Source organism: Manacus candei, unplaced genomic scaffold, assembly GCF_025592945.1.
Source record: "Manacus candei isolate 608988 ecotype Guabito, Panama unplaced genomic scaffold, ASM2559294v1 h1tg000050l, whole genome shotgun sequence".
Taxonomy (NCBI): domain Eukaryota; kingdom Metazoa; phylum Chordata; class Aves; order Passeriformes; family Pipridae; genus Manacus; species Manacus candei.
The window spans coordinates 37,170,589-37,183,452 of record NW_026138098.1 but is presented as its reverse complement, the minus strand read 5'-3'; the positions used below and the strand labels follow the sequence as shown (position 1 = coordinate 37,183,452).

The window sequence follows — 12,864 nt, the reverse complement described above, 5'->3', positions numbered from 1 at the left end:
AGTGGGGTCCCCCTCTACCTCTCACCCCGCAGTGACGCTGTGGTGTCCTCAGCTGCAGCCTCTGCCACCCTGGGAGCCCCATGAGCAGCCTGTGCTCAAAGTAAACCACGGCCAGGATGGTGCTGAGCACGGGGGGACTCACTGCAGCATCCTGCAGCCCCTGGGCAGCCTCCTCTGTGTGACTGCCAGAACCTGCTGCTGTTTGGCCCCTGTTGCTCTGGCACAGGACTGGGGAGCTCAGCTCCAAACCTTCTCCCCCTCCCCTGATCCCCACACAGCTCCCTGCCTGCCACCACCTCGCTGTCCTCTGCTGCCCAGAGACACCCCGTGACACCACTACCTTCAGTCTTTATTGGTATAAAAGCCTTCAACCTAAATTATATAAAAAGTGGGAGGCCTGTTTTCACAGCAGGTGGCTCGAAACGGTCACATAAGGGTCATAAATTAATGGCTGCAGGAAAAAGGCTCCCAGAGAATTCCCTTTCAGAACAGTAACTCCAGGGATAACTTGAGAGATAAAAGCCCCGTGGGGAAACCAAGCCTAGCTTGGACCTGCCACAGCCTCTGGTGACATCTCCCTGTGTGATGTCCCCGGCCAGGTCAGTGTTCCCAGGGCAGGGTCCCCACAGAGCAGTGCTCCTCCTGCCTGGCATTCCAGGAGCTCCTCGCCGTGGCCCCAGCAGGGAAGGGGCAAGGAGGAGCAGGACACATTCAGGACGTCAGGAGAGAAGGCAGCGGCTTCCAGGGCGCGGGAGAGCCTGGACGGACGCGGGGCTGGCATCCAAACCGGAGCTGGCACTGTCCCGCTCCTGGTTCCCTCGGGAAACCCCGGCCGACGGCTCTCCCTGGGACAGCCACGGGGCTGCGGAGTCCAGTAAGGCACGACAAGGATCTGTAAACACTGGTGCCCCCCGGGGGAGGCTCGGGCCAGCAATTCAAGTAAGGGTGGAAGCGAGATGGTGGCTGCCCGGTTGTGCCACCCGCCCCGCTGTGCCCTCCTGGGCCGGCCGTGGGGGCGAGGGGGTGTCCTGGGTCACCTCCGGGCTGGGGGCGGCTTCAGGGCCACCTTCGGGGGGACGCCCCGCTGAAAGGCCGAGGGGGGTGTGGGTGGGAGGGCCGGTCCCGGGGTCCCCCGGCCGTGGCACAGCGCCCTGCCCTTCAGCGCCGGGAGAGGCTTGCGGGGCGGCTGCGGCTTCGCCTGTCGGGAGGAGAGCCCCGAGTCCCTCACCTGGGCTCCGGGGGCACCCGGAGAGGGGCAGGGGGCAGAGGAAGGGCCCCCAGAGCCACCCCACGCAGGTGGGGCTGGGGCCGCCTCGGGGGGTGGTACCTGCGGGGGCCGTCTCGGGGAGGCCGGAGGTGTCCCCGGCGGGACGGGTGGCCGCAGGGTCAGCACGGGGCTGGGCGAGCGGGGCTCCAGGGCCCGGGCCGCCCGCGGGGCCACCGTGCTGCTGACCAGGCTGGGCTGGCCGATGTCCTGGCGGGACAGCAGCCGCCGGGGGGGCCGTGCCCGGCCGCCCTCCTGGAACAGCGGGTTGGCGAGGCCTGTGGCAGAGCTCCTGTGGGGCACAGGGACAACGTGGCTGTGGCACCTGTGTGCCAGGTACCCCTCGAGCCCAGCCCTGCAGCGGGGCGCGGGAGAAGGGAATTACCCTTTCTGGAAGCTCCTGGCTCTGAGGAGCACCACGCCGCCCGCCAGCAGGACGCTGGCCAGTGCCAGCACGGCCAGCACGGCCGCCAGGACCACGCTGCTGCTCCCTGTGGGGACAGGGCGGTGGGGGTCGGGACACCCCCTGGGCATGGAGCAGCCCCTCCCCAGGCTCCCTCCCCGGGACACGCATCGGGCCGGGGGAACCGGGGGTGCCTTACCTGGGGCTATCCCTGAAATCTCCTGCTCGCAGTAGGGCGCTGCCCAGCCCGGGTCGCAGTGACATTCCCGCCGGTGGTTGCACACCTGGGATGAGGGAGGGGAGCGTCAGGGTGATGGGCACGCTGGAGGCTCCGAGACTGAGCCCCGCGGGAGGGCGGTCCCACCGCCTACCCCGTGGTTGTTGCACTTGGCCGAGCAGTTCTTGTCGCCGTAGACCAGCAGGCTCTGGCAGCGCCCGGCGTAGCAGACCTGGGGGCGGGCAGGGGGGCTCTGAGGCTGCCCCGGGGCAGGCAGGGGGCTCTGAGGCCGCCCGGGCCCCGCGGTCACCCGGCCCCCGCCGCCCCGGCACTCACCATCTCGTCCCCGCACTTGGCGCCCGTGGGCACCAGCCTGAGCTCGGCGGCCACCTCGCCGTCGGCGATGACCGCCTTGCAGTTGAAGCGGCCGAAGGAGTAGTGGCCGAAGGAGAAGTAGCCGCTGCCGAGGATGGGCTTGGAGTTGTCGCTGAGGCACAGCAGCGTCCCGCACTTCACATCCCTGCGGGACACGCAACCCTGAGCACCGGCGGTGCCGGAGCTCAGCCAGGCAGGGACAATCCCCCCCAAACCCTCTCCTCACTTGGGGCTGCAGGGCCGCTTCCCGTACTCGGTGAGGCAGTGCAGGTGGAGGTGATGCTCGCTGTTGTGCTTAAAGCAGACATCGGGAGCCACCTGGGCCTCTGCGGGACACACCGAAAGGGTCACACGGAGACGCAGCAAGCTGGAGGCGCTGGCACCAGCGGCCACACTTTAGGACCAGCAGCAGCGCCCCAGCTCATGCAGGAGGGCACCACAGCCCGAGGGGCTCCAGGCACATCCCCCAGCACGTGGGGCGAGGAGGGGGGGCCTCTACCTGCACCCCAGAGCGCCCGGCACTGCTCGCCGTGCGAGGGGCAGCCCCCGTTGTAGCAGTATCCGTTGCCGTTCTGGCAGGAGATGCCGTTCTCCTGGAACACATCCTCCGGGCACTCGGCGCTGAGGCCGGTGCAGTGCTCGGGCAGGTCGCAGTCGTTCTTGCTGGCCCGGCAGAGCACTCCTGCAGCCTTCACCTGCACGGAAAAGGGGATGTCAGCACTGCCTGGATGCTCTCACAGCTCCAGAGCCACGCAGGCACCACAGCACAGCAAACCCTGGTCTGGGAAACGTCTCCCAGCCTCCCATGGATCCAGACACTGTGACAGTGCACTCTGTGCACCCACCAGCTCCCTTCCCCGACGAGCTGGTCCCCTGTGGGCAGCAGTACCTTGCAGTCCTGGCAGCATTCCCCCTGGGCACACTCAGCTCCCTCTCTCAGCTGGCAGGTGGAGGCATTGCAGCAGCGATCTGAGCACTCCTGCAAGACAGGGATGGATTGAAAACCTCCCGGGAGCCCCCCAAAAGACCCTTCCCTGGGGGACTAGCTTGCCACGTCACCAGTTGCCAACAGCACTGTAGCCACCATGGGCTGAACCACAGTGCAAAACCACAGCATCATCCCAGCTACCTCTTTACACCCATTGCCAACAACAAACCAAAGGACCTGAAGGGGTTTTTGCAGAGGAGGGGCCTGGACTGAGCATCCTTGCACATCTCCAGGAAGGGGAAAAGGGAGGATCTCTGTGCTCCCTGTTTCAGGGGAGCATTGTTTCAGGTCCCAGTGCAGGCTGTGACCAGGGGTTTGTCTCAGAGGAATCGCTCAGCTGTCTCAAATCCCCTTCATGATGGGGATGAGGAACAGCTGAGCACAGTTCTTGAAGAACAACATGCCATGATGTCCCTTCCTGGGCCACTTCTTTGGAGGACATGTAGGGGGAACATCCACCTTTCCTAGGCTAAAATCCCAGCCAGCTACATAAAGGGGGGCACACAGCCCTGTTAGTGAATGCACCCCACCAGCTGTTTTTTGGTAGAAGCATCAGGAACACAAGGGAGATGAGTCTTGCAAAGCAAGAAAAGAGTCTGGTGGACAAGTCTCAGGTGTCTTCCCCCGCCCCCCTCCCCAGTTCCTCGGAGAGCATCCCCACCTCGGGTGTGCCGCAGTCACACTGCTCTCCCCGCTCCACGAACTGGTTCCCGCACACGGGCCCCCCGTACAGCTCGTCTGCCCGGGGGGCGTTCAGCAGGCAGCTGGCCCGGGGGTCCCCGAGGAACTGCCACATGTCCTGCTCGCTGCAGCGGCTGAACAGCTTCGGGTAAACCAGGCTGGGGGGCACAAAACCAGGCGCTCGTGAGCCCGGATTGGTGCCCACCAGCCCAGGGAGGAGCTGGGGGGACATCGAGAGGCTCGGAGGCATCTGCAGTGGGGTGGGGGGGAATGGAATGGAATGCCCACCCATCTCACAGGTTTCACCCCACTGGGACAGTGCCTGAGGACACCTGGACCCGTTTGGTGCCCAGGGATGTCCCCCTTCCTCCTTCACTCACCCAACGCTCCCTGCCATGACGCATCCCCCGTCAGCCTTGGGGAGGGGGCAGTGGCAGCCGGGGACGTCTTCGTCGTGGGACATGCCCAGGTTGTGCCCCATCTCGTGAGCCATGGTGGACGCGGCGCCGATGGGGTTGGTGCTGTGGTCCTGCGGGACAAGGAGTGCAGGGTGGGTGAAATGCTCTCGTGGTTTCTCCACAGCATCCCCAGGGGCCCACCGGGGCTCAGCACCAGGTCCCTCATGCTGCTGTGCTCAGGTAAAGGAAAACAAAAGCTGGATGTGGTCCCATGGCACCTGAGGAGCTCCAGGCTGGGGTCTCGGGGCTCTCAGGGAGCTTAGACAGAGCCACTTCTCCAAAGCATTGATTTGTGGTGGGGCTGGACCGCCACTGGTCCCATGGCTGACTGCTCCCACTCCCACAGACCTGGGGAGGGAGGGGAAGCACAGCCAGGACAGCTGAGGAATAATTGCAAACCAAGTCCTGGCCACCTGACGGGCGGTTGGAGAAGCCCTGTGTCCATGGAGCTGCTCTGGGAGGCTCTTCAGCTGTATCAGAGCCCTCCACAGGTACCCAGCTGGGTGTCCGCAGCCCTGACCCTGCTCTGGGTGTCAGTCACTCAAGGGTCGGAGGTGCCAGGGACCAAATCCAGCCCTAAGGCTGCAGAGGAGGAAAGCTAGAAACGGATGGAGGCAAGTGGCTCTGGAAAACACAGTGCAGGGAGGGCAGAGTGTGGGCTGCTGCTGCCCTGCTGGTGCGTGCCTGGGCAGCGGGACCCACCTGGCTGACAGCGCCTGAGTCCCTGGTGCACATCACCAGCTTCTTGGCCAGCCCCACGGTTTTGCCGTGGAAGTCGATGCCCCTGTGGGATGGAGATGCCATGGCCACGTGCCCTGGGTGGCAGCAGGGCCGTGAGGGGGGCGAGGTGGTGGCCCCCCGTCCTTACGTGATCAGCTGGGCGTTGTCGTGCGGCTTCCTCCGCAGCAGCTCCGACTCCCGCCAGTGCAGGAAGTTGTCCAGGGTCACCTCTGGGTTGGGGCTGACTGTGATTTTGTCCTTGTGGTTCCACACCTCCAAGCCGATCAGGGCCACCCGCAGGCGGAGAGGCTGGTAGAGCTGGGGTGGGAGACAGCCCAGAGGGAGCGCTTTGATTTGGGCTGCAGCAGCAGGGGGAAGGTCCCACCTCCCCCAGGGAACTGCAGCCGAGCCCAGGAGCCCCCTCACTGCACAATGTCAGCTCTGTCCCCCTCAGTAAAAGACACAAGGGGAGACCACATAAACAGGGTTTCCCCTGGCACCTCTGAGCTCCCTCTCGGCTGGCAAAGGCCGGGATGCTTCTCCTATGGTGCCAAACAACAAGTGAAGCTGAAGCAAGGCAAGCAGGAGCCCCACCATGGGGGTCCCCTTGTTAGCACCCACTCCACCATGAGAGTGGCCGTGGGATGTGCTCCCAGGCTTTACAGGACAAAATTTCCCCCCCCTTCCCTCATGGACAGGGCTGAGCCTCTCGTCGTGTCCACCCTGCACACCCTGTTGGCCAAGGGATGTGGTCACCCTGCAGCAGCCCTACCACGGGCCTGAGATCAGCTCCAGCTCCACCACCCCACCCGTGCCAACCTCTCCTCTGCCCCCTGTGTCCACGCTGGCACTGTGGGACACGTGTGGGAGCTGGGAGTGCTCACCTTGTCCACGTGGTTCACGATTTCCTTCATGCGGTTCTGCACCGTGCGCAGGTCCTTGTGCTTCCTGAACTATGGGAAGGATACAGAGGGATTTCCAGGTTGGCTTTGAGCCCCTCGGTGCAGAGGATGGCAGCAAACCCACAGGCAGCAGCTCGCCCCCCACCCCATTTACCTCCTCATTGTCGGCGACCAGGACCAGCTCCACGTACCGGGGACCTTTGTGTGTCGGACCCGACTTCTGCAAGGGAAGAGGGAACTGAGGCTCGGCTTGCAGCTTGCCCAGCCAGGCAGTTGACCCTGCCATGGGGTGTGTTGGATTTTGGGGTATCTTCCAAGGCTAGCAGGTCTCCTCACTCTGCTCTCTGATATCACTTCTCTGGCTGTTTCAAGCGTCTTCCAGTTTATATGCTGGAAAATGCAAGCCTGCTACTGGGATAAGCCACAAGATAGGCTCTGCAGGCATCACCGAGCTCACGGGGTAGGAGGATGCTCGTGACGATGGTACAGGATCCGAGGACCCGTTCCCATCAGGAGCTGCCCGTATTTGGGTACCCAGCCGACAGCGCATGGGAGGGGGCATCTCCAAAGGCATGGAACCCCCCCAGTGGACTTCCCAGGAGCCAGGCTCCTGCAAACTCAGCTGCAGGAAGGAGGAGCGATGCAATCCCTCACCCAGCGGTAGAGCTTCATGGCTGCAGGGATTTTCGGCTCGCGGTCGTACTCCAGGGTGTCCCCGGACTCGCGGCAGGGGCGGCGCTTCCCCCGCAGGTGAGCGGCTCGGTACAGAGCGTGCCGGCCCGACACGGCCCCCTCCAGCGGCTCCAGCAGGAACGTGGTCTCGTTCACCCGGAAAAACCCGCTGGAGAGAGAGAGGGCGGGCATCAGGTTGGGGAGCTATCCAGTAGGACACAGACAGACTCCACACGCACCCCTGAAAGTGCCTGTACGTGTGCTCCATCCCTGGAAGTGTCCAAGGCCAGGTTGGATGGGGATTGAAGCAACCTGGGCTAGTGGAAGGTGTCCCCGTCCATGGCAGGGGGGTGGAATGAAATGAGCTTTAAGGTCCCTTCCAACCCAGACCATTCTGGGATTCTGCGATTCCATGAAAATACAGCTGCCAAACTGGCTGCTGGGCTGGGGGGGGGGGGCAAACTGCGGCACAGCACCCACAGCTGGTAGCACGGGGAGTATCCAGCACTTGGGGCAGCAGGAATGTCCCGGGATTCCGGGACTGAACGATTGTGGATGGATCAGGGACAAGCTGCGCCTTGCTGCCCAGGGAGGGCACTCCTGCCCGGAGCTCTGCGGTGCTCAGGTCTCCAGTCCCACCCCGCTGCCGTGAGTCAGCCCCCCAAAGAGCCGTGTGCCCTTCCTGCCGGGCTCCAAGCCGGGAGCAGCACCTCCAGCAGGAAAAGGGATGTCATCTTCTCTTCCGCCAGGGAAAGCTGAGGTCTCCCTCCATCGCCCGGCTCTGGCTGTGCTCAGCCACTCCAGCTCACCGCGGCCATGTGCCAGGGCCAGGCTGGGAGCCGGGCAGTGCCCGGGGCCGGGGGTCCTACCTGAGCCCGCGGCAGGTGCTGACACTCGCTGCCGAGCCGGCGTGGCCCCGCACGTGGCCCTGGTAGAAGCAGTGATCCTGGCACCGGGAGAGAGCAGAGGTGGGGGGGTCTGCACCAGCTGCCGGCGTGACGGGACCCCCAGGGGCGGAGGGGCCGCTTCCCCCACAACCAGCCCGTACCTGAGTGTCGGGCCGCTCGGTGACCTCCGTGCCGTCGGCAGAGTAGTGTGTCTCGGTGTAGTGCTGCCCCAGCAGCGCCCTGCGGGAGGGAAGGGGCGTCAGCAGCGACCCCGCTGCGGGGGAGAGGACGGAAAGCTTTGGGATGAGCTTGGTCGGGGTGGGTGTGGTGGGACCGTGCCCTCCCCGCGCGGGTTTGGCTACGAGGGAGAAAAACGCTCTGGGCTGAGGCTCAGGTCACTGGTGCAGTGACAGCAGACCTGGGAGATGGATGCTCACGGCAAGGGTGGGGTACAAGCCCCCCCCAGCCTCCCTGCCGTGCCCACCTGCACTCACCTGTTCTTCTCCAGCCACAGGAGGTATTCCCTGCCTTCGGCACGGACGCTGTAGAGGACACGGTCCGGGTACGTGCTCTGCACGGGAGACAGGAGCCACCAGAGACCCCCCGTCAGCAGGAGAAAGGGCTACACAGGAGAGACCCCTCGGTCCCCGCCCTGCCCAGAAACGGAACGGGGTCTGATGTGCCCCTCTGAGGGCGGCTACGGGGCGGGGGGAGCCTGGCTGCTGCCCCTGGAGGCATCCAGCAAAGACACAGGAAATCAGAAGAGAAGGAAGAAAGCATGTGGGCAATAACGCAAATCCCCGGCACATCCTGAGATAAAGAACAGGTCACCCGCAAAGAGACGGAGTCAGCAAAGCCTGGTTTCCCGTGTCTGACACATGGCTGCAGATGGCCGTGCCAGGGGCTGAGGTTTCCTACTCATCAGTCACAGAGCTCCTTTTTTGGGGGCTGAGTTCAGCACTTACTCACCAGCTGAACCACAAAGATCCCTCTGGATCTTATCAGCAGTGACTTCCTCCTCCCTGACTAATCTGACATGCCACCGTTAGAGAACAACCTTCCCCTGGTCCTCCTCAGCCTTTGGGAGCAGGTTTTGTATCACCATGACCCAGATCCCCTGGTGCCAGTGGAAGGGACCTCAAGGCATCTCAAGCCCAACCTCCTGGCACTGTGGCTGGGACATGGTGGCTGTGGCTCAGCCAGCTGGGCCCTGAACCCTCAGGATGGAGATGTTCCTCCAGAAAAAATGCTTCCCTCTGGGATATCTTGTGATCTCCACTTGCAGGGGCTGGGACACAGACCACCAGAGGTCCTGTCCCACTGGGGCTGCTGGGAGAGACTGACAGTCCCTTTCACAATACCCCAGGTCAAGCTTGGCACCAGGGACCTCCTCAGCCACTTTGAGACCTCTCCTGAGGGCACATCCACCTCTCCTGAGGGCACATCTACTTCTCCTGAGGGCACATCTACTCCTGAGGGCACATCCACCTCTCCTGAGGGCACATCCACCTCTCCCGAGGGCACATCCTCAGCTCTTGCAGGATCCAGGTGTGGAGAGCTGAGCCAAAGGCAAAGCAAGCCTTTCCCACGGGGCCAGCATTCCTCAGGGATGAGGTGTGCTGCCTCTCCCCGGGAAGGATGACAGCACCCACTGTCATCCCATGGCTCAGCACTCCCAGGGGGATGATCTGCACCCTGCGAGGAGCCGGGGCTGACTCAGCTCCAGCGGGGCCAGGTGAGAGTGTTTGCCTGTCACTCAGCTGCCCTGGATTCTACCTGGTTTGCACTCCCAACCCTGCTGACGTGCCAGCACGCTCCCGGCTCCCTGGAAAATTCTTCTCTCATGAACAGCGTCTCCCTCCAGACGTGGCCGTCCCGTCCCGTGTCCGCCAACAAAGAGATCCTTTGTTATTGTTGGCAAAGCCAGGGCCAGAAGAGGTCTTAAGGAATGGCAGGAAAGCACTTGGAAGGGGGTGGTGGGTCAGGGCCCGGCTCTTGGAGACAACCGCAGGGCAAGTTTAAAATAAAAAGTCTGGATAAAGCTTCTCTGAATCACCCCCCTCCTCATTAGCATGGGCTGTGCAAGGCTTCCAGATGGGAAGGCTTTGGGAGCTGCCCTGTGAGCCCCATGGTTGTGCTGAGCCAGCACAGCAGAGCCACGGCCACAGAGCACAGAGAGGGGGGATTTCTTCCAGCTGGGCTCAGGAAGAGACCCAGAGACCTTGCAGAGGATGGGGATGGGATGTCCCATCCCATCCCAGCACAGGGTGTTTCTTCCCTGGATGGGAAGGGGCAACAGGCCTTGCAGTAGGGACAGGGATCACTTTTTTAGGTCCCTTTCCATGAAGAATCCAGGTTTGCCACATGTGTCCCTGCTGAAAAGCCTGTGACTGGTGGAAAAGCTGCTGTCCAGGAGATCCTGCCCTGCAGGACCCAGGACTCCACCCTGTCTGCAGGGGTGAACATTTGGATCTAGTCAAAGCCAGAGGGGAGCCACTGTGCTTCACCCTCACCTGGGCAGGTGCTCTGAGGGACCAATCCCACGTGTCCCAGCCCCTCCAAACCAGGAGTCAGCTCCTGGCCCGTGTCTGTCCCAGCCAGAGACAGCTACAGGGCATGAGGAACACCCACCTCCATGTCAAAGAGGGGTTTGGTGGTGGTCAAGCCACGCTGGGAACCTCTTCTCCGTCCAGGTTACCAGGAGAGCAAACCCAACCTCGCCCCAAGAGGAGGAAAAGGGCTCGGAAGGCAGGAGACCTCGTCCCCTCAACACGGCAGGTTTGGGACCTCCAAGGACCACCCAACCCAAGCCCAAATGCAGGTGCCACCCAGCAGACAGCCCCCGTGGCAGTCCCAAAGCACACAGCTCAAGGCAGATGTCTTCCCCAGAGGGATCCCGGGATGGGTGAGCTGCCCTTTCCGGGGGGATCGTGCAGAGCCGCCCGGCGCGCCCGGCACAGATGGCGTCTCTAAATAGCCTGGGGAATGTTTATCTCGTGGACAAGTTTAGGTTTCTAGAGCAGGGAAAACAGATGCTTTCGGGGAGTGTTTTTGAAGCTGGTTTATCAGGAAGGGTTTGAATCACAGAGGAACGTGCTGTATGGCACTAGGGAATACACGTCCCCAGCTCGTCCATCCCCTCAGGCGCTAAAATCGGTGCTTTTCATGTCTAGAAAATGAATCAAAAAAAAAATTGGCCAAATTTCCCTTTAAGGCAACGAGAAAAGTTTGAGGGCAAGCCCATCATCCTACAGACGTCAACACCAAGCACTCCAAACTCCTGACTCAAGCCCCATTCCTTCCCCCAAATTGCCAGGTTTCCCAAGAAAAACAGCACTGGCTTTCTTTCATGTGGATTTCTGCAACTTTCTGATTCTTATTTCTCTGTCCCAAAGGACAAAAAAAACCACACCAACTTCAGCAAACACAGCAAGAAAAGTGCTTACAGCTCCACGAGGCTTCTCAAACCCTTCCTTAAGGAAAGACCAGATGTCACAAGATCACTGCAAGGCTGCAAGAGGTGGCACCGCTGGGTCACGTCTCCGAAGAAAGCGCAGGAGAAAGTTCACTCCCTCCAAGAGTGCACCTCACCCTCTGAAGGTCCTAATTGGACCCAAAACAGCCTGGAAAAGCTGATCTGATCAATGCTACTCACCCGAGGTGCAGAGAGGTCCCTCTTTCTCCGGGGCACCGGCACCTCTCGCGGCGTCACCGTCTCGTACTTCTCGACGTGGGCGAGCGTCTCTGCCAGCCCGGCAGTGGCACCTGGGAAAAGCCAAAGGGCTTTGAGCAGGATGCCCAGGAACAACCCAGTCATAGAATACCCTGAGCTGGAGGGGACCCCTAAGGATCATCCAGTCCAGCTCCTGGCCCTACCCAGGACGCCCCAACAATCCCACCCTGTCCCTCAGAGCATTGTCCGAACCCTCCTGGAGCTCTGGCAGCCTTGGGGCTGTGCCCACTGCCCTGGGGAGCCTGTTCAGGGCCAACCACCCTCGGGGGGAAGAACCTTTTCCTAATATCCAACCTAAACCTCCCCCGGCACAGCTTCATGCTGTTCCCTTGGGTCTGAAGCCAGGGGGCAATGGAAGCGGCCGAAATGAAGGCACCGGGAAGAGCCCAAATAGCAAGTCCTGAAATACCTGCTGGGAACACAACTCCCTGACGGGCTCCGGGGATGTTCTGACCCCCCCGCCCCAGCCCGGCGCCCACAGACAGCTCAGCATCACCTGCGGGAGAGCAAGTCCCTTTGGGGCTGGAAAACCCCGCCGAGCCCCCGGTGCGCCAATAAGGAGGGAGGTTTTCCAGCTCCCCATCGTGATGCCACCGCGTGTGACTCGGCGTCTGGCGGCTGTGGGGGCTGTTTGGGAGAGCGGCTGGTGCCTGGGTGGCTCAGCCCCCTCCCAGCCTCTCCTTGGATGTCGGAGCGGAGAATTTCTGCCATAAACCCTTTGCCTTCCCCGCGAGCGCCAAACGCCGGGGTCGGACGGTGCTCGCCCTGGGGGTGCCCACGGTCCTCGCCCACCCTCACCGGGTGAGTCATGAGCGACCCCCGGCTCGCCGCGGGCCGCCGGTGGCGAACCCTCTTATCCTCCCCGAGGTGCCTCCACGGAGCGGCGGGGCCGGGGGGCTCCGGGAGCGTCCCCGTGGGGGCGAGCCTGGCCCCGGGCGCCCCTTCCCCATCATCCTTGTCCTCGGGGCGGTGAGGACAGCGGTGCCCTCCCCGGACCTCTCCCCCCGGAGAGCCGCCCCGCGCGTCCCCTTCGTTCTCGCCGGGGAAAGCATCCCCATGCCCCGGTACCTCCATCCCGGTGCCTCCATCCCGGTGCCTCCATCCCTGCCCCTCCACCCCTGCCCCGCGCCGAGGACCCCCGAGGCTCCGCGCTCCTGCCGCACGCCCCCCGAACTCCCCTCCCGCCCCGTCCCGCGGCCGCCGACCCCCCGGGGGACCCCCGCTCACCTGGGGCCGGCGGCAGCAGCAGCAGCAGCAGCAGCGGCAGCAGCGCCGGCAGCAGCAGCAGCGGCAGGCGGAGCGGCGGGGCCATGCTCGGAGGTCCCGCCGTGCCCCCGCTCGCCGCGCCGCCGGCAGCCCCCGCCCGCCGTGACTCACCGACACCCGCGGACGGGACGGGGCGGGGCGGGCGGGACGGGCCGCCCACGGCGGGGGGGACCGGGGGGACCGCGGGGGGACGCGCGGGCTCGGGGGCTGCCCACGGGACATCCCGGGCCGCGTGGGGCACTGCGGGGCTGTCCACTGGGCATCCGGGGGGTGGCCGGGGGGCTGTGGGGCACTGAGG

The 12,864-nt window shown here is 63.5% G+C and overlaps 1 protein-coding gene across 1 annotated transcript; it reads right to left on the bottom strand.

Annotated features, from left to right (window-relative positions):
* Window positions 1-73: 73 nt before the first annotated feature.
* Window positions 74-12,746, bottom strand: ADAM8 (ADAM metallopeptidase domain 8). Its single transcript, XM_051799616.1, has 21 exons — window positions 12,528-12,746; window positions 11,223-11,332; window positions 8,062-8,138; window positions 7,729-7,807; window positions 7,550-7,626; window positions 6,663-6,849; window positions 6,163-6,228; window positions 5,991-6,059; window positions 5,255-5,424; window positions 5,089-5,170; window positions 4,309-4,457; window positions 3,909-4,086; window positions 3,149-3,238; window positions 2,759-2,954; window positions 2,486-2,585; window positions 2,221-2,404; window positions 2,039-2,116; window positions 1,867-1,951; window positions 1,650-1,755; window positions 1,328-1,556; window positions 74-1,198 (listed from the first exon to the last, which is right to left on the bottom strand). The coding sequence occupies exons 1-21, from the start codon at window positions 12,610-12,612 to the stop codon at window positions 1,034-1,036; spliced, it is 2,562 nt and encodes an 853-aa protein (XP_051655576.1). The 5' UTR covers window positions 12,613-12,746; the 3' UTR covers window positions 74-1,033.
* Between the last annotated feature and the right edge of the window lie 118 nt (window positions 12,747-12,864).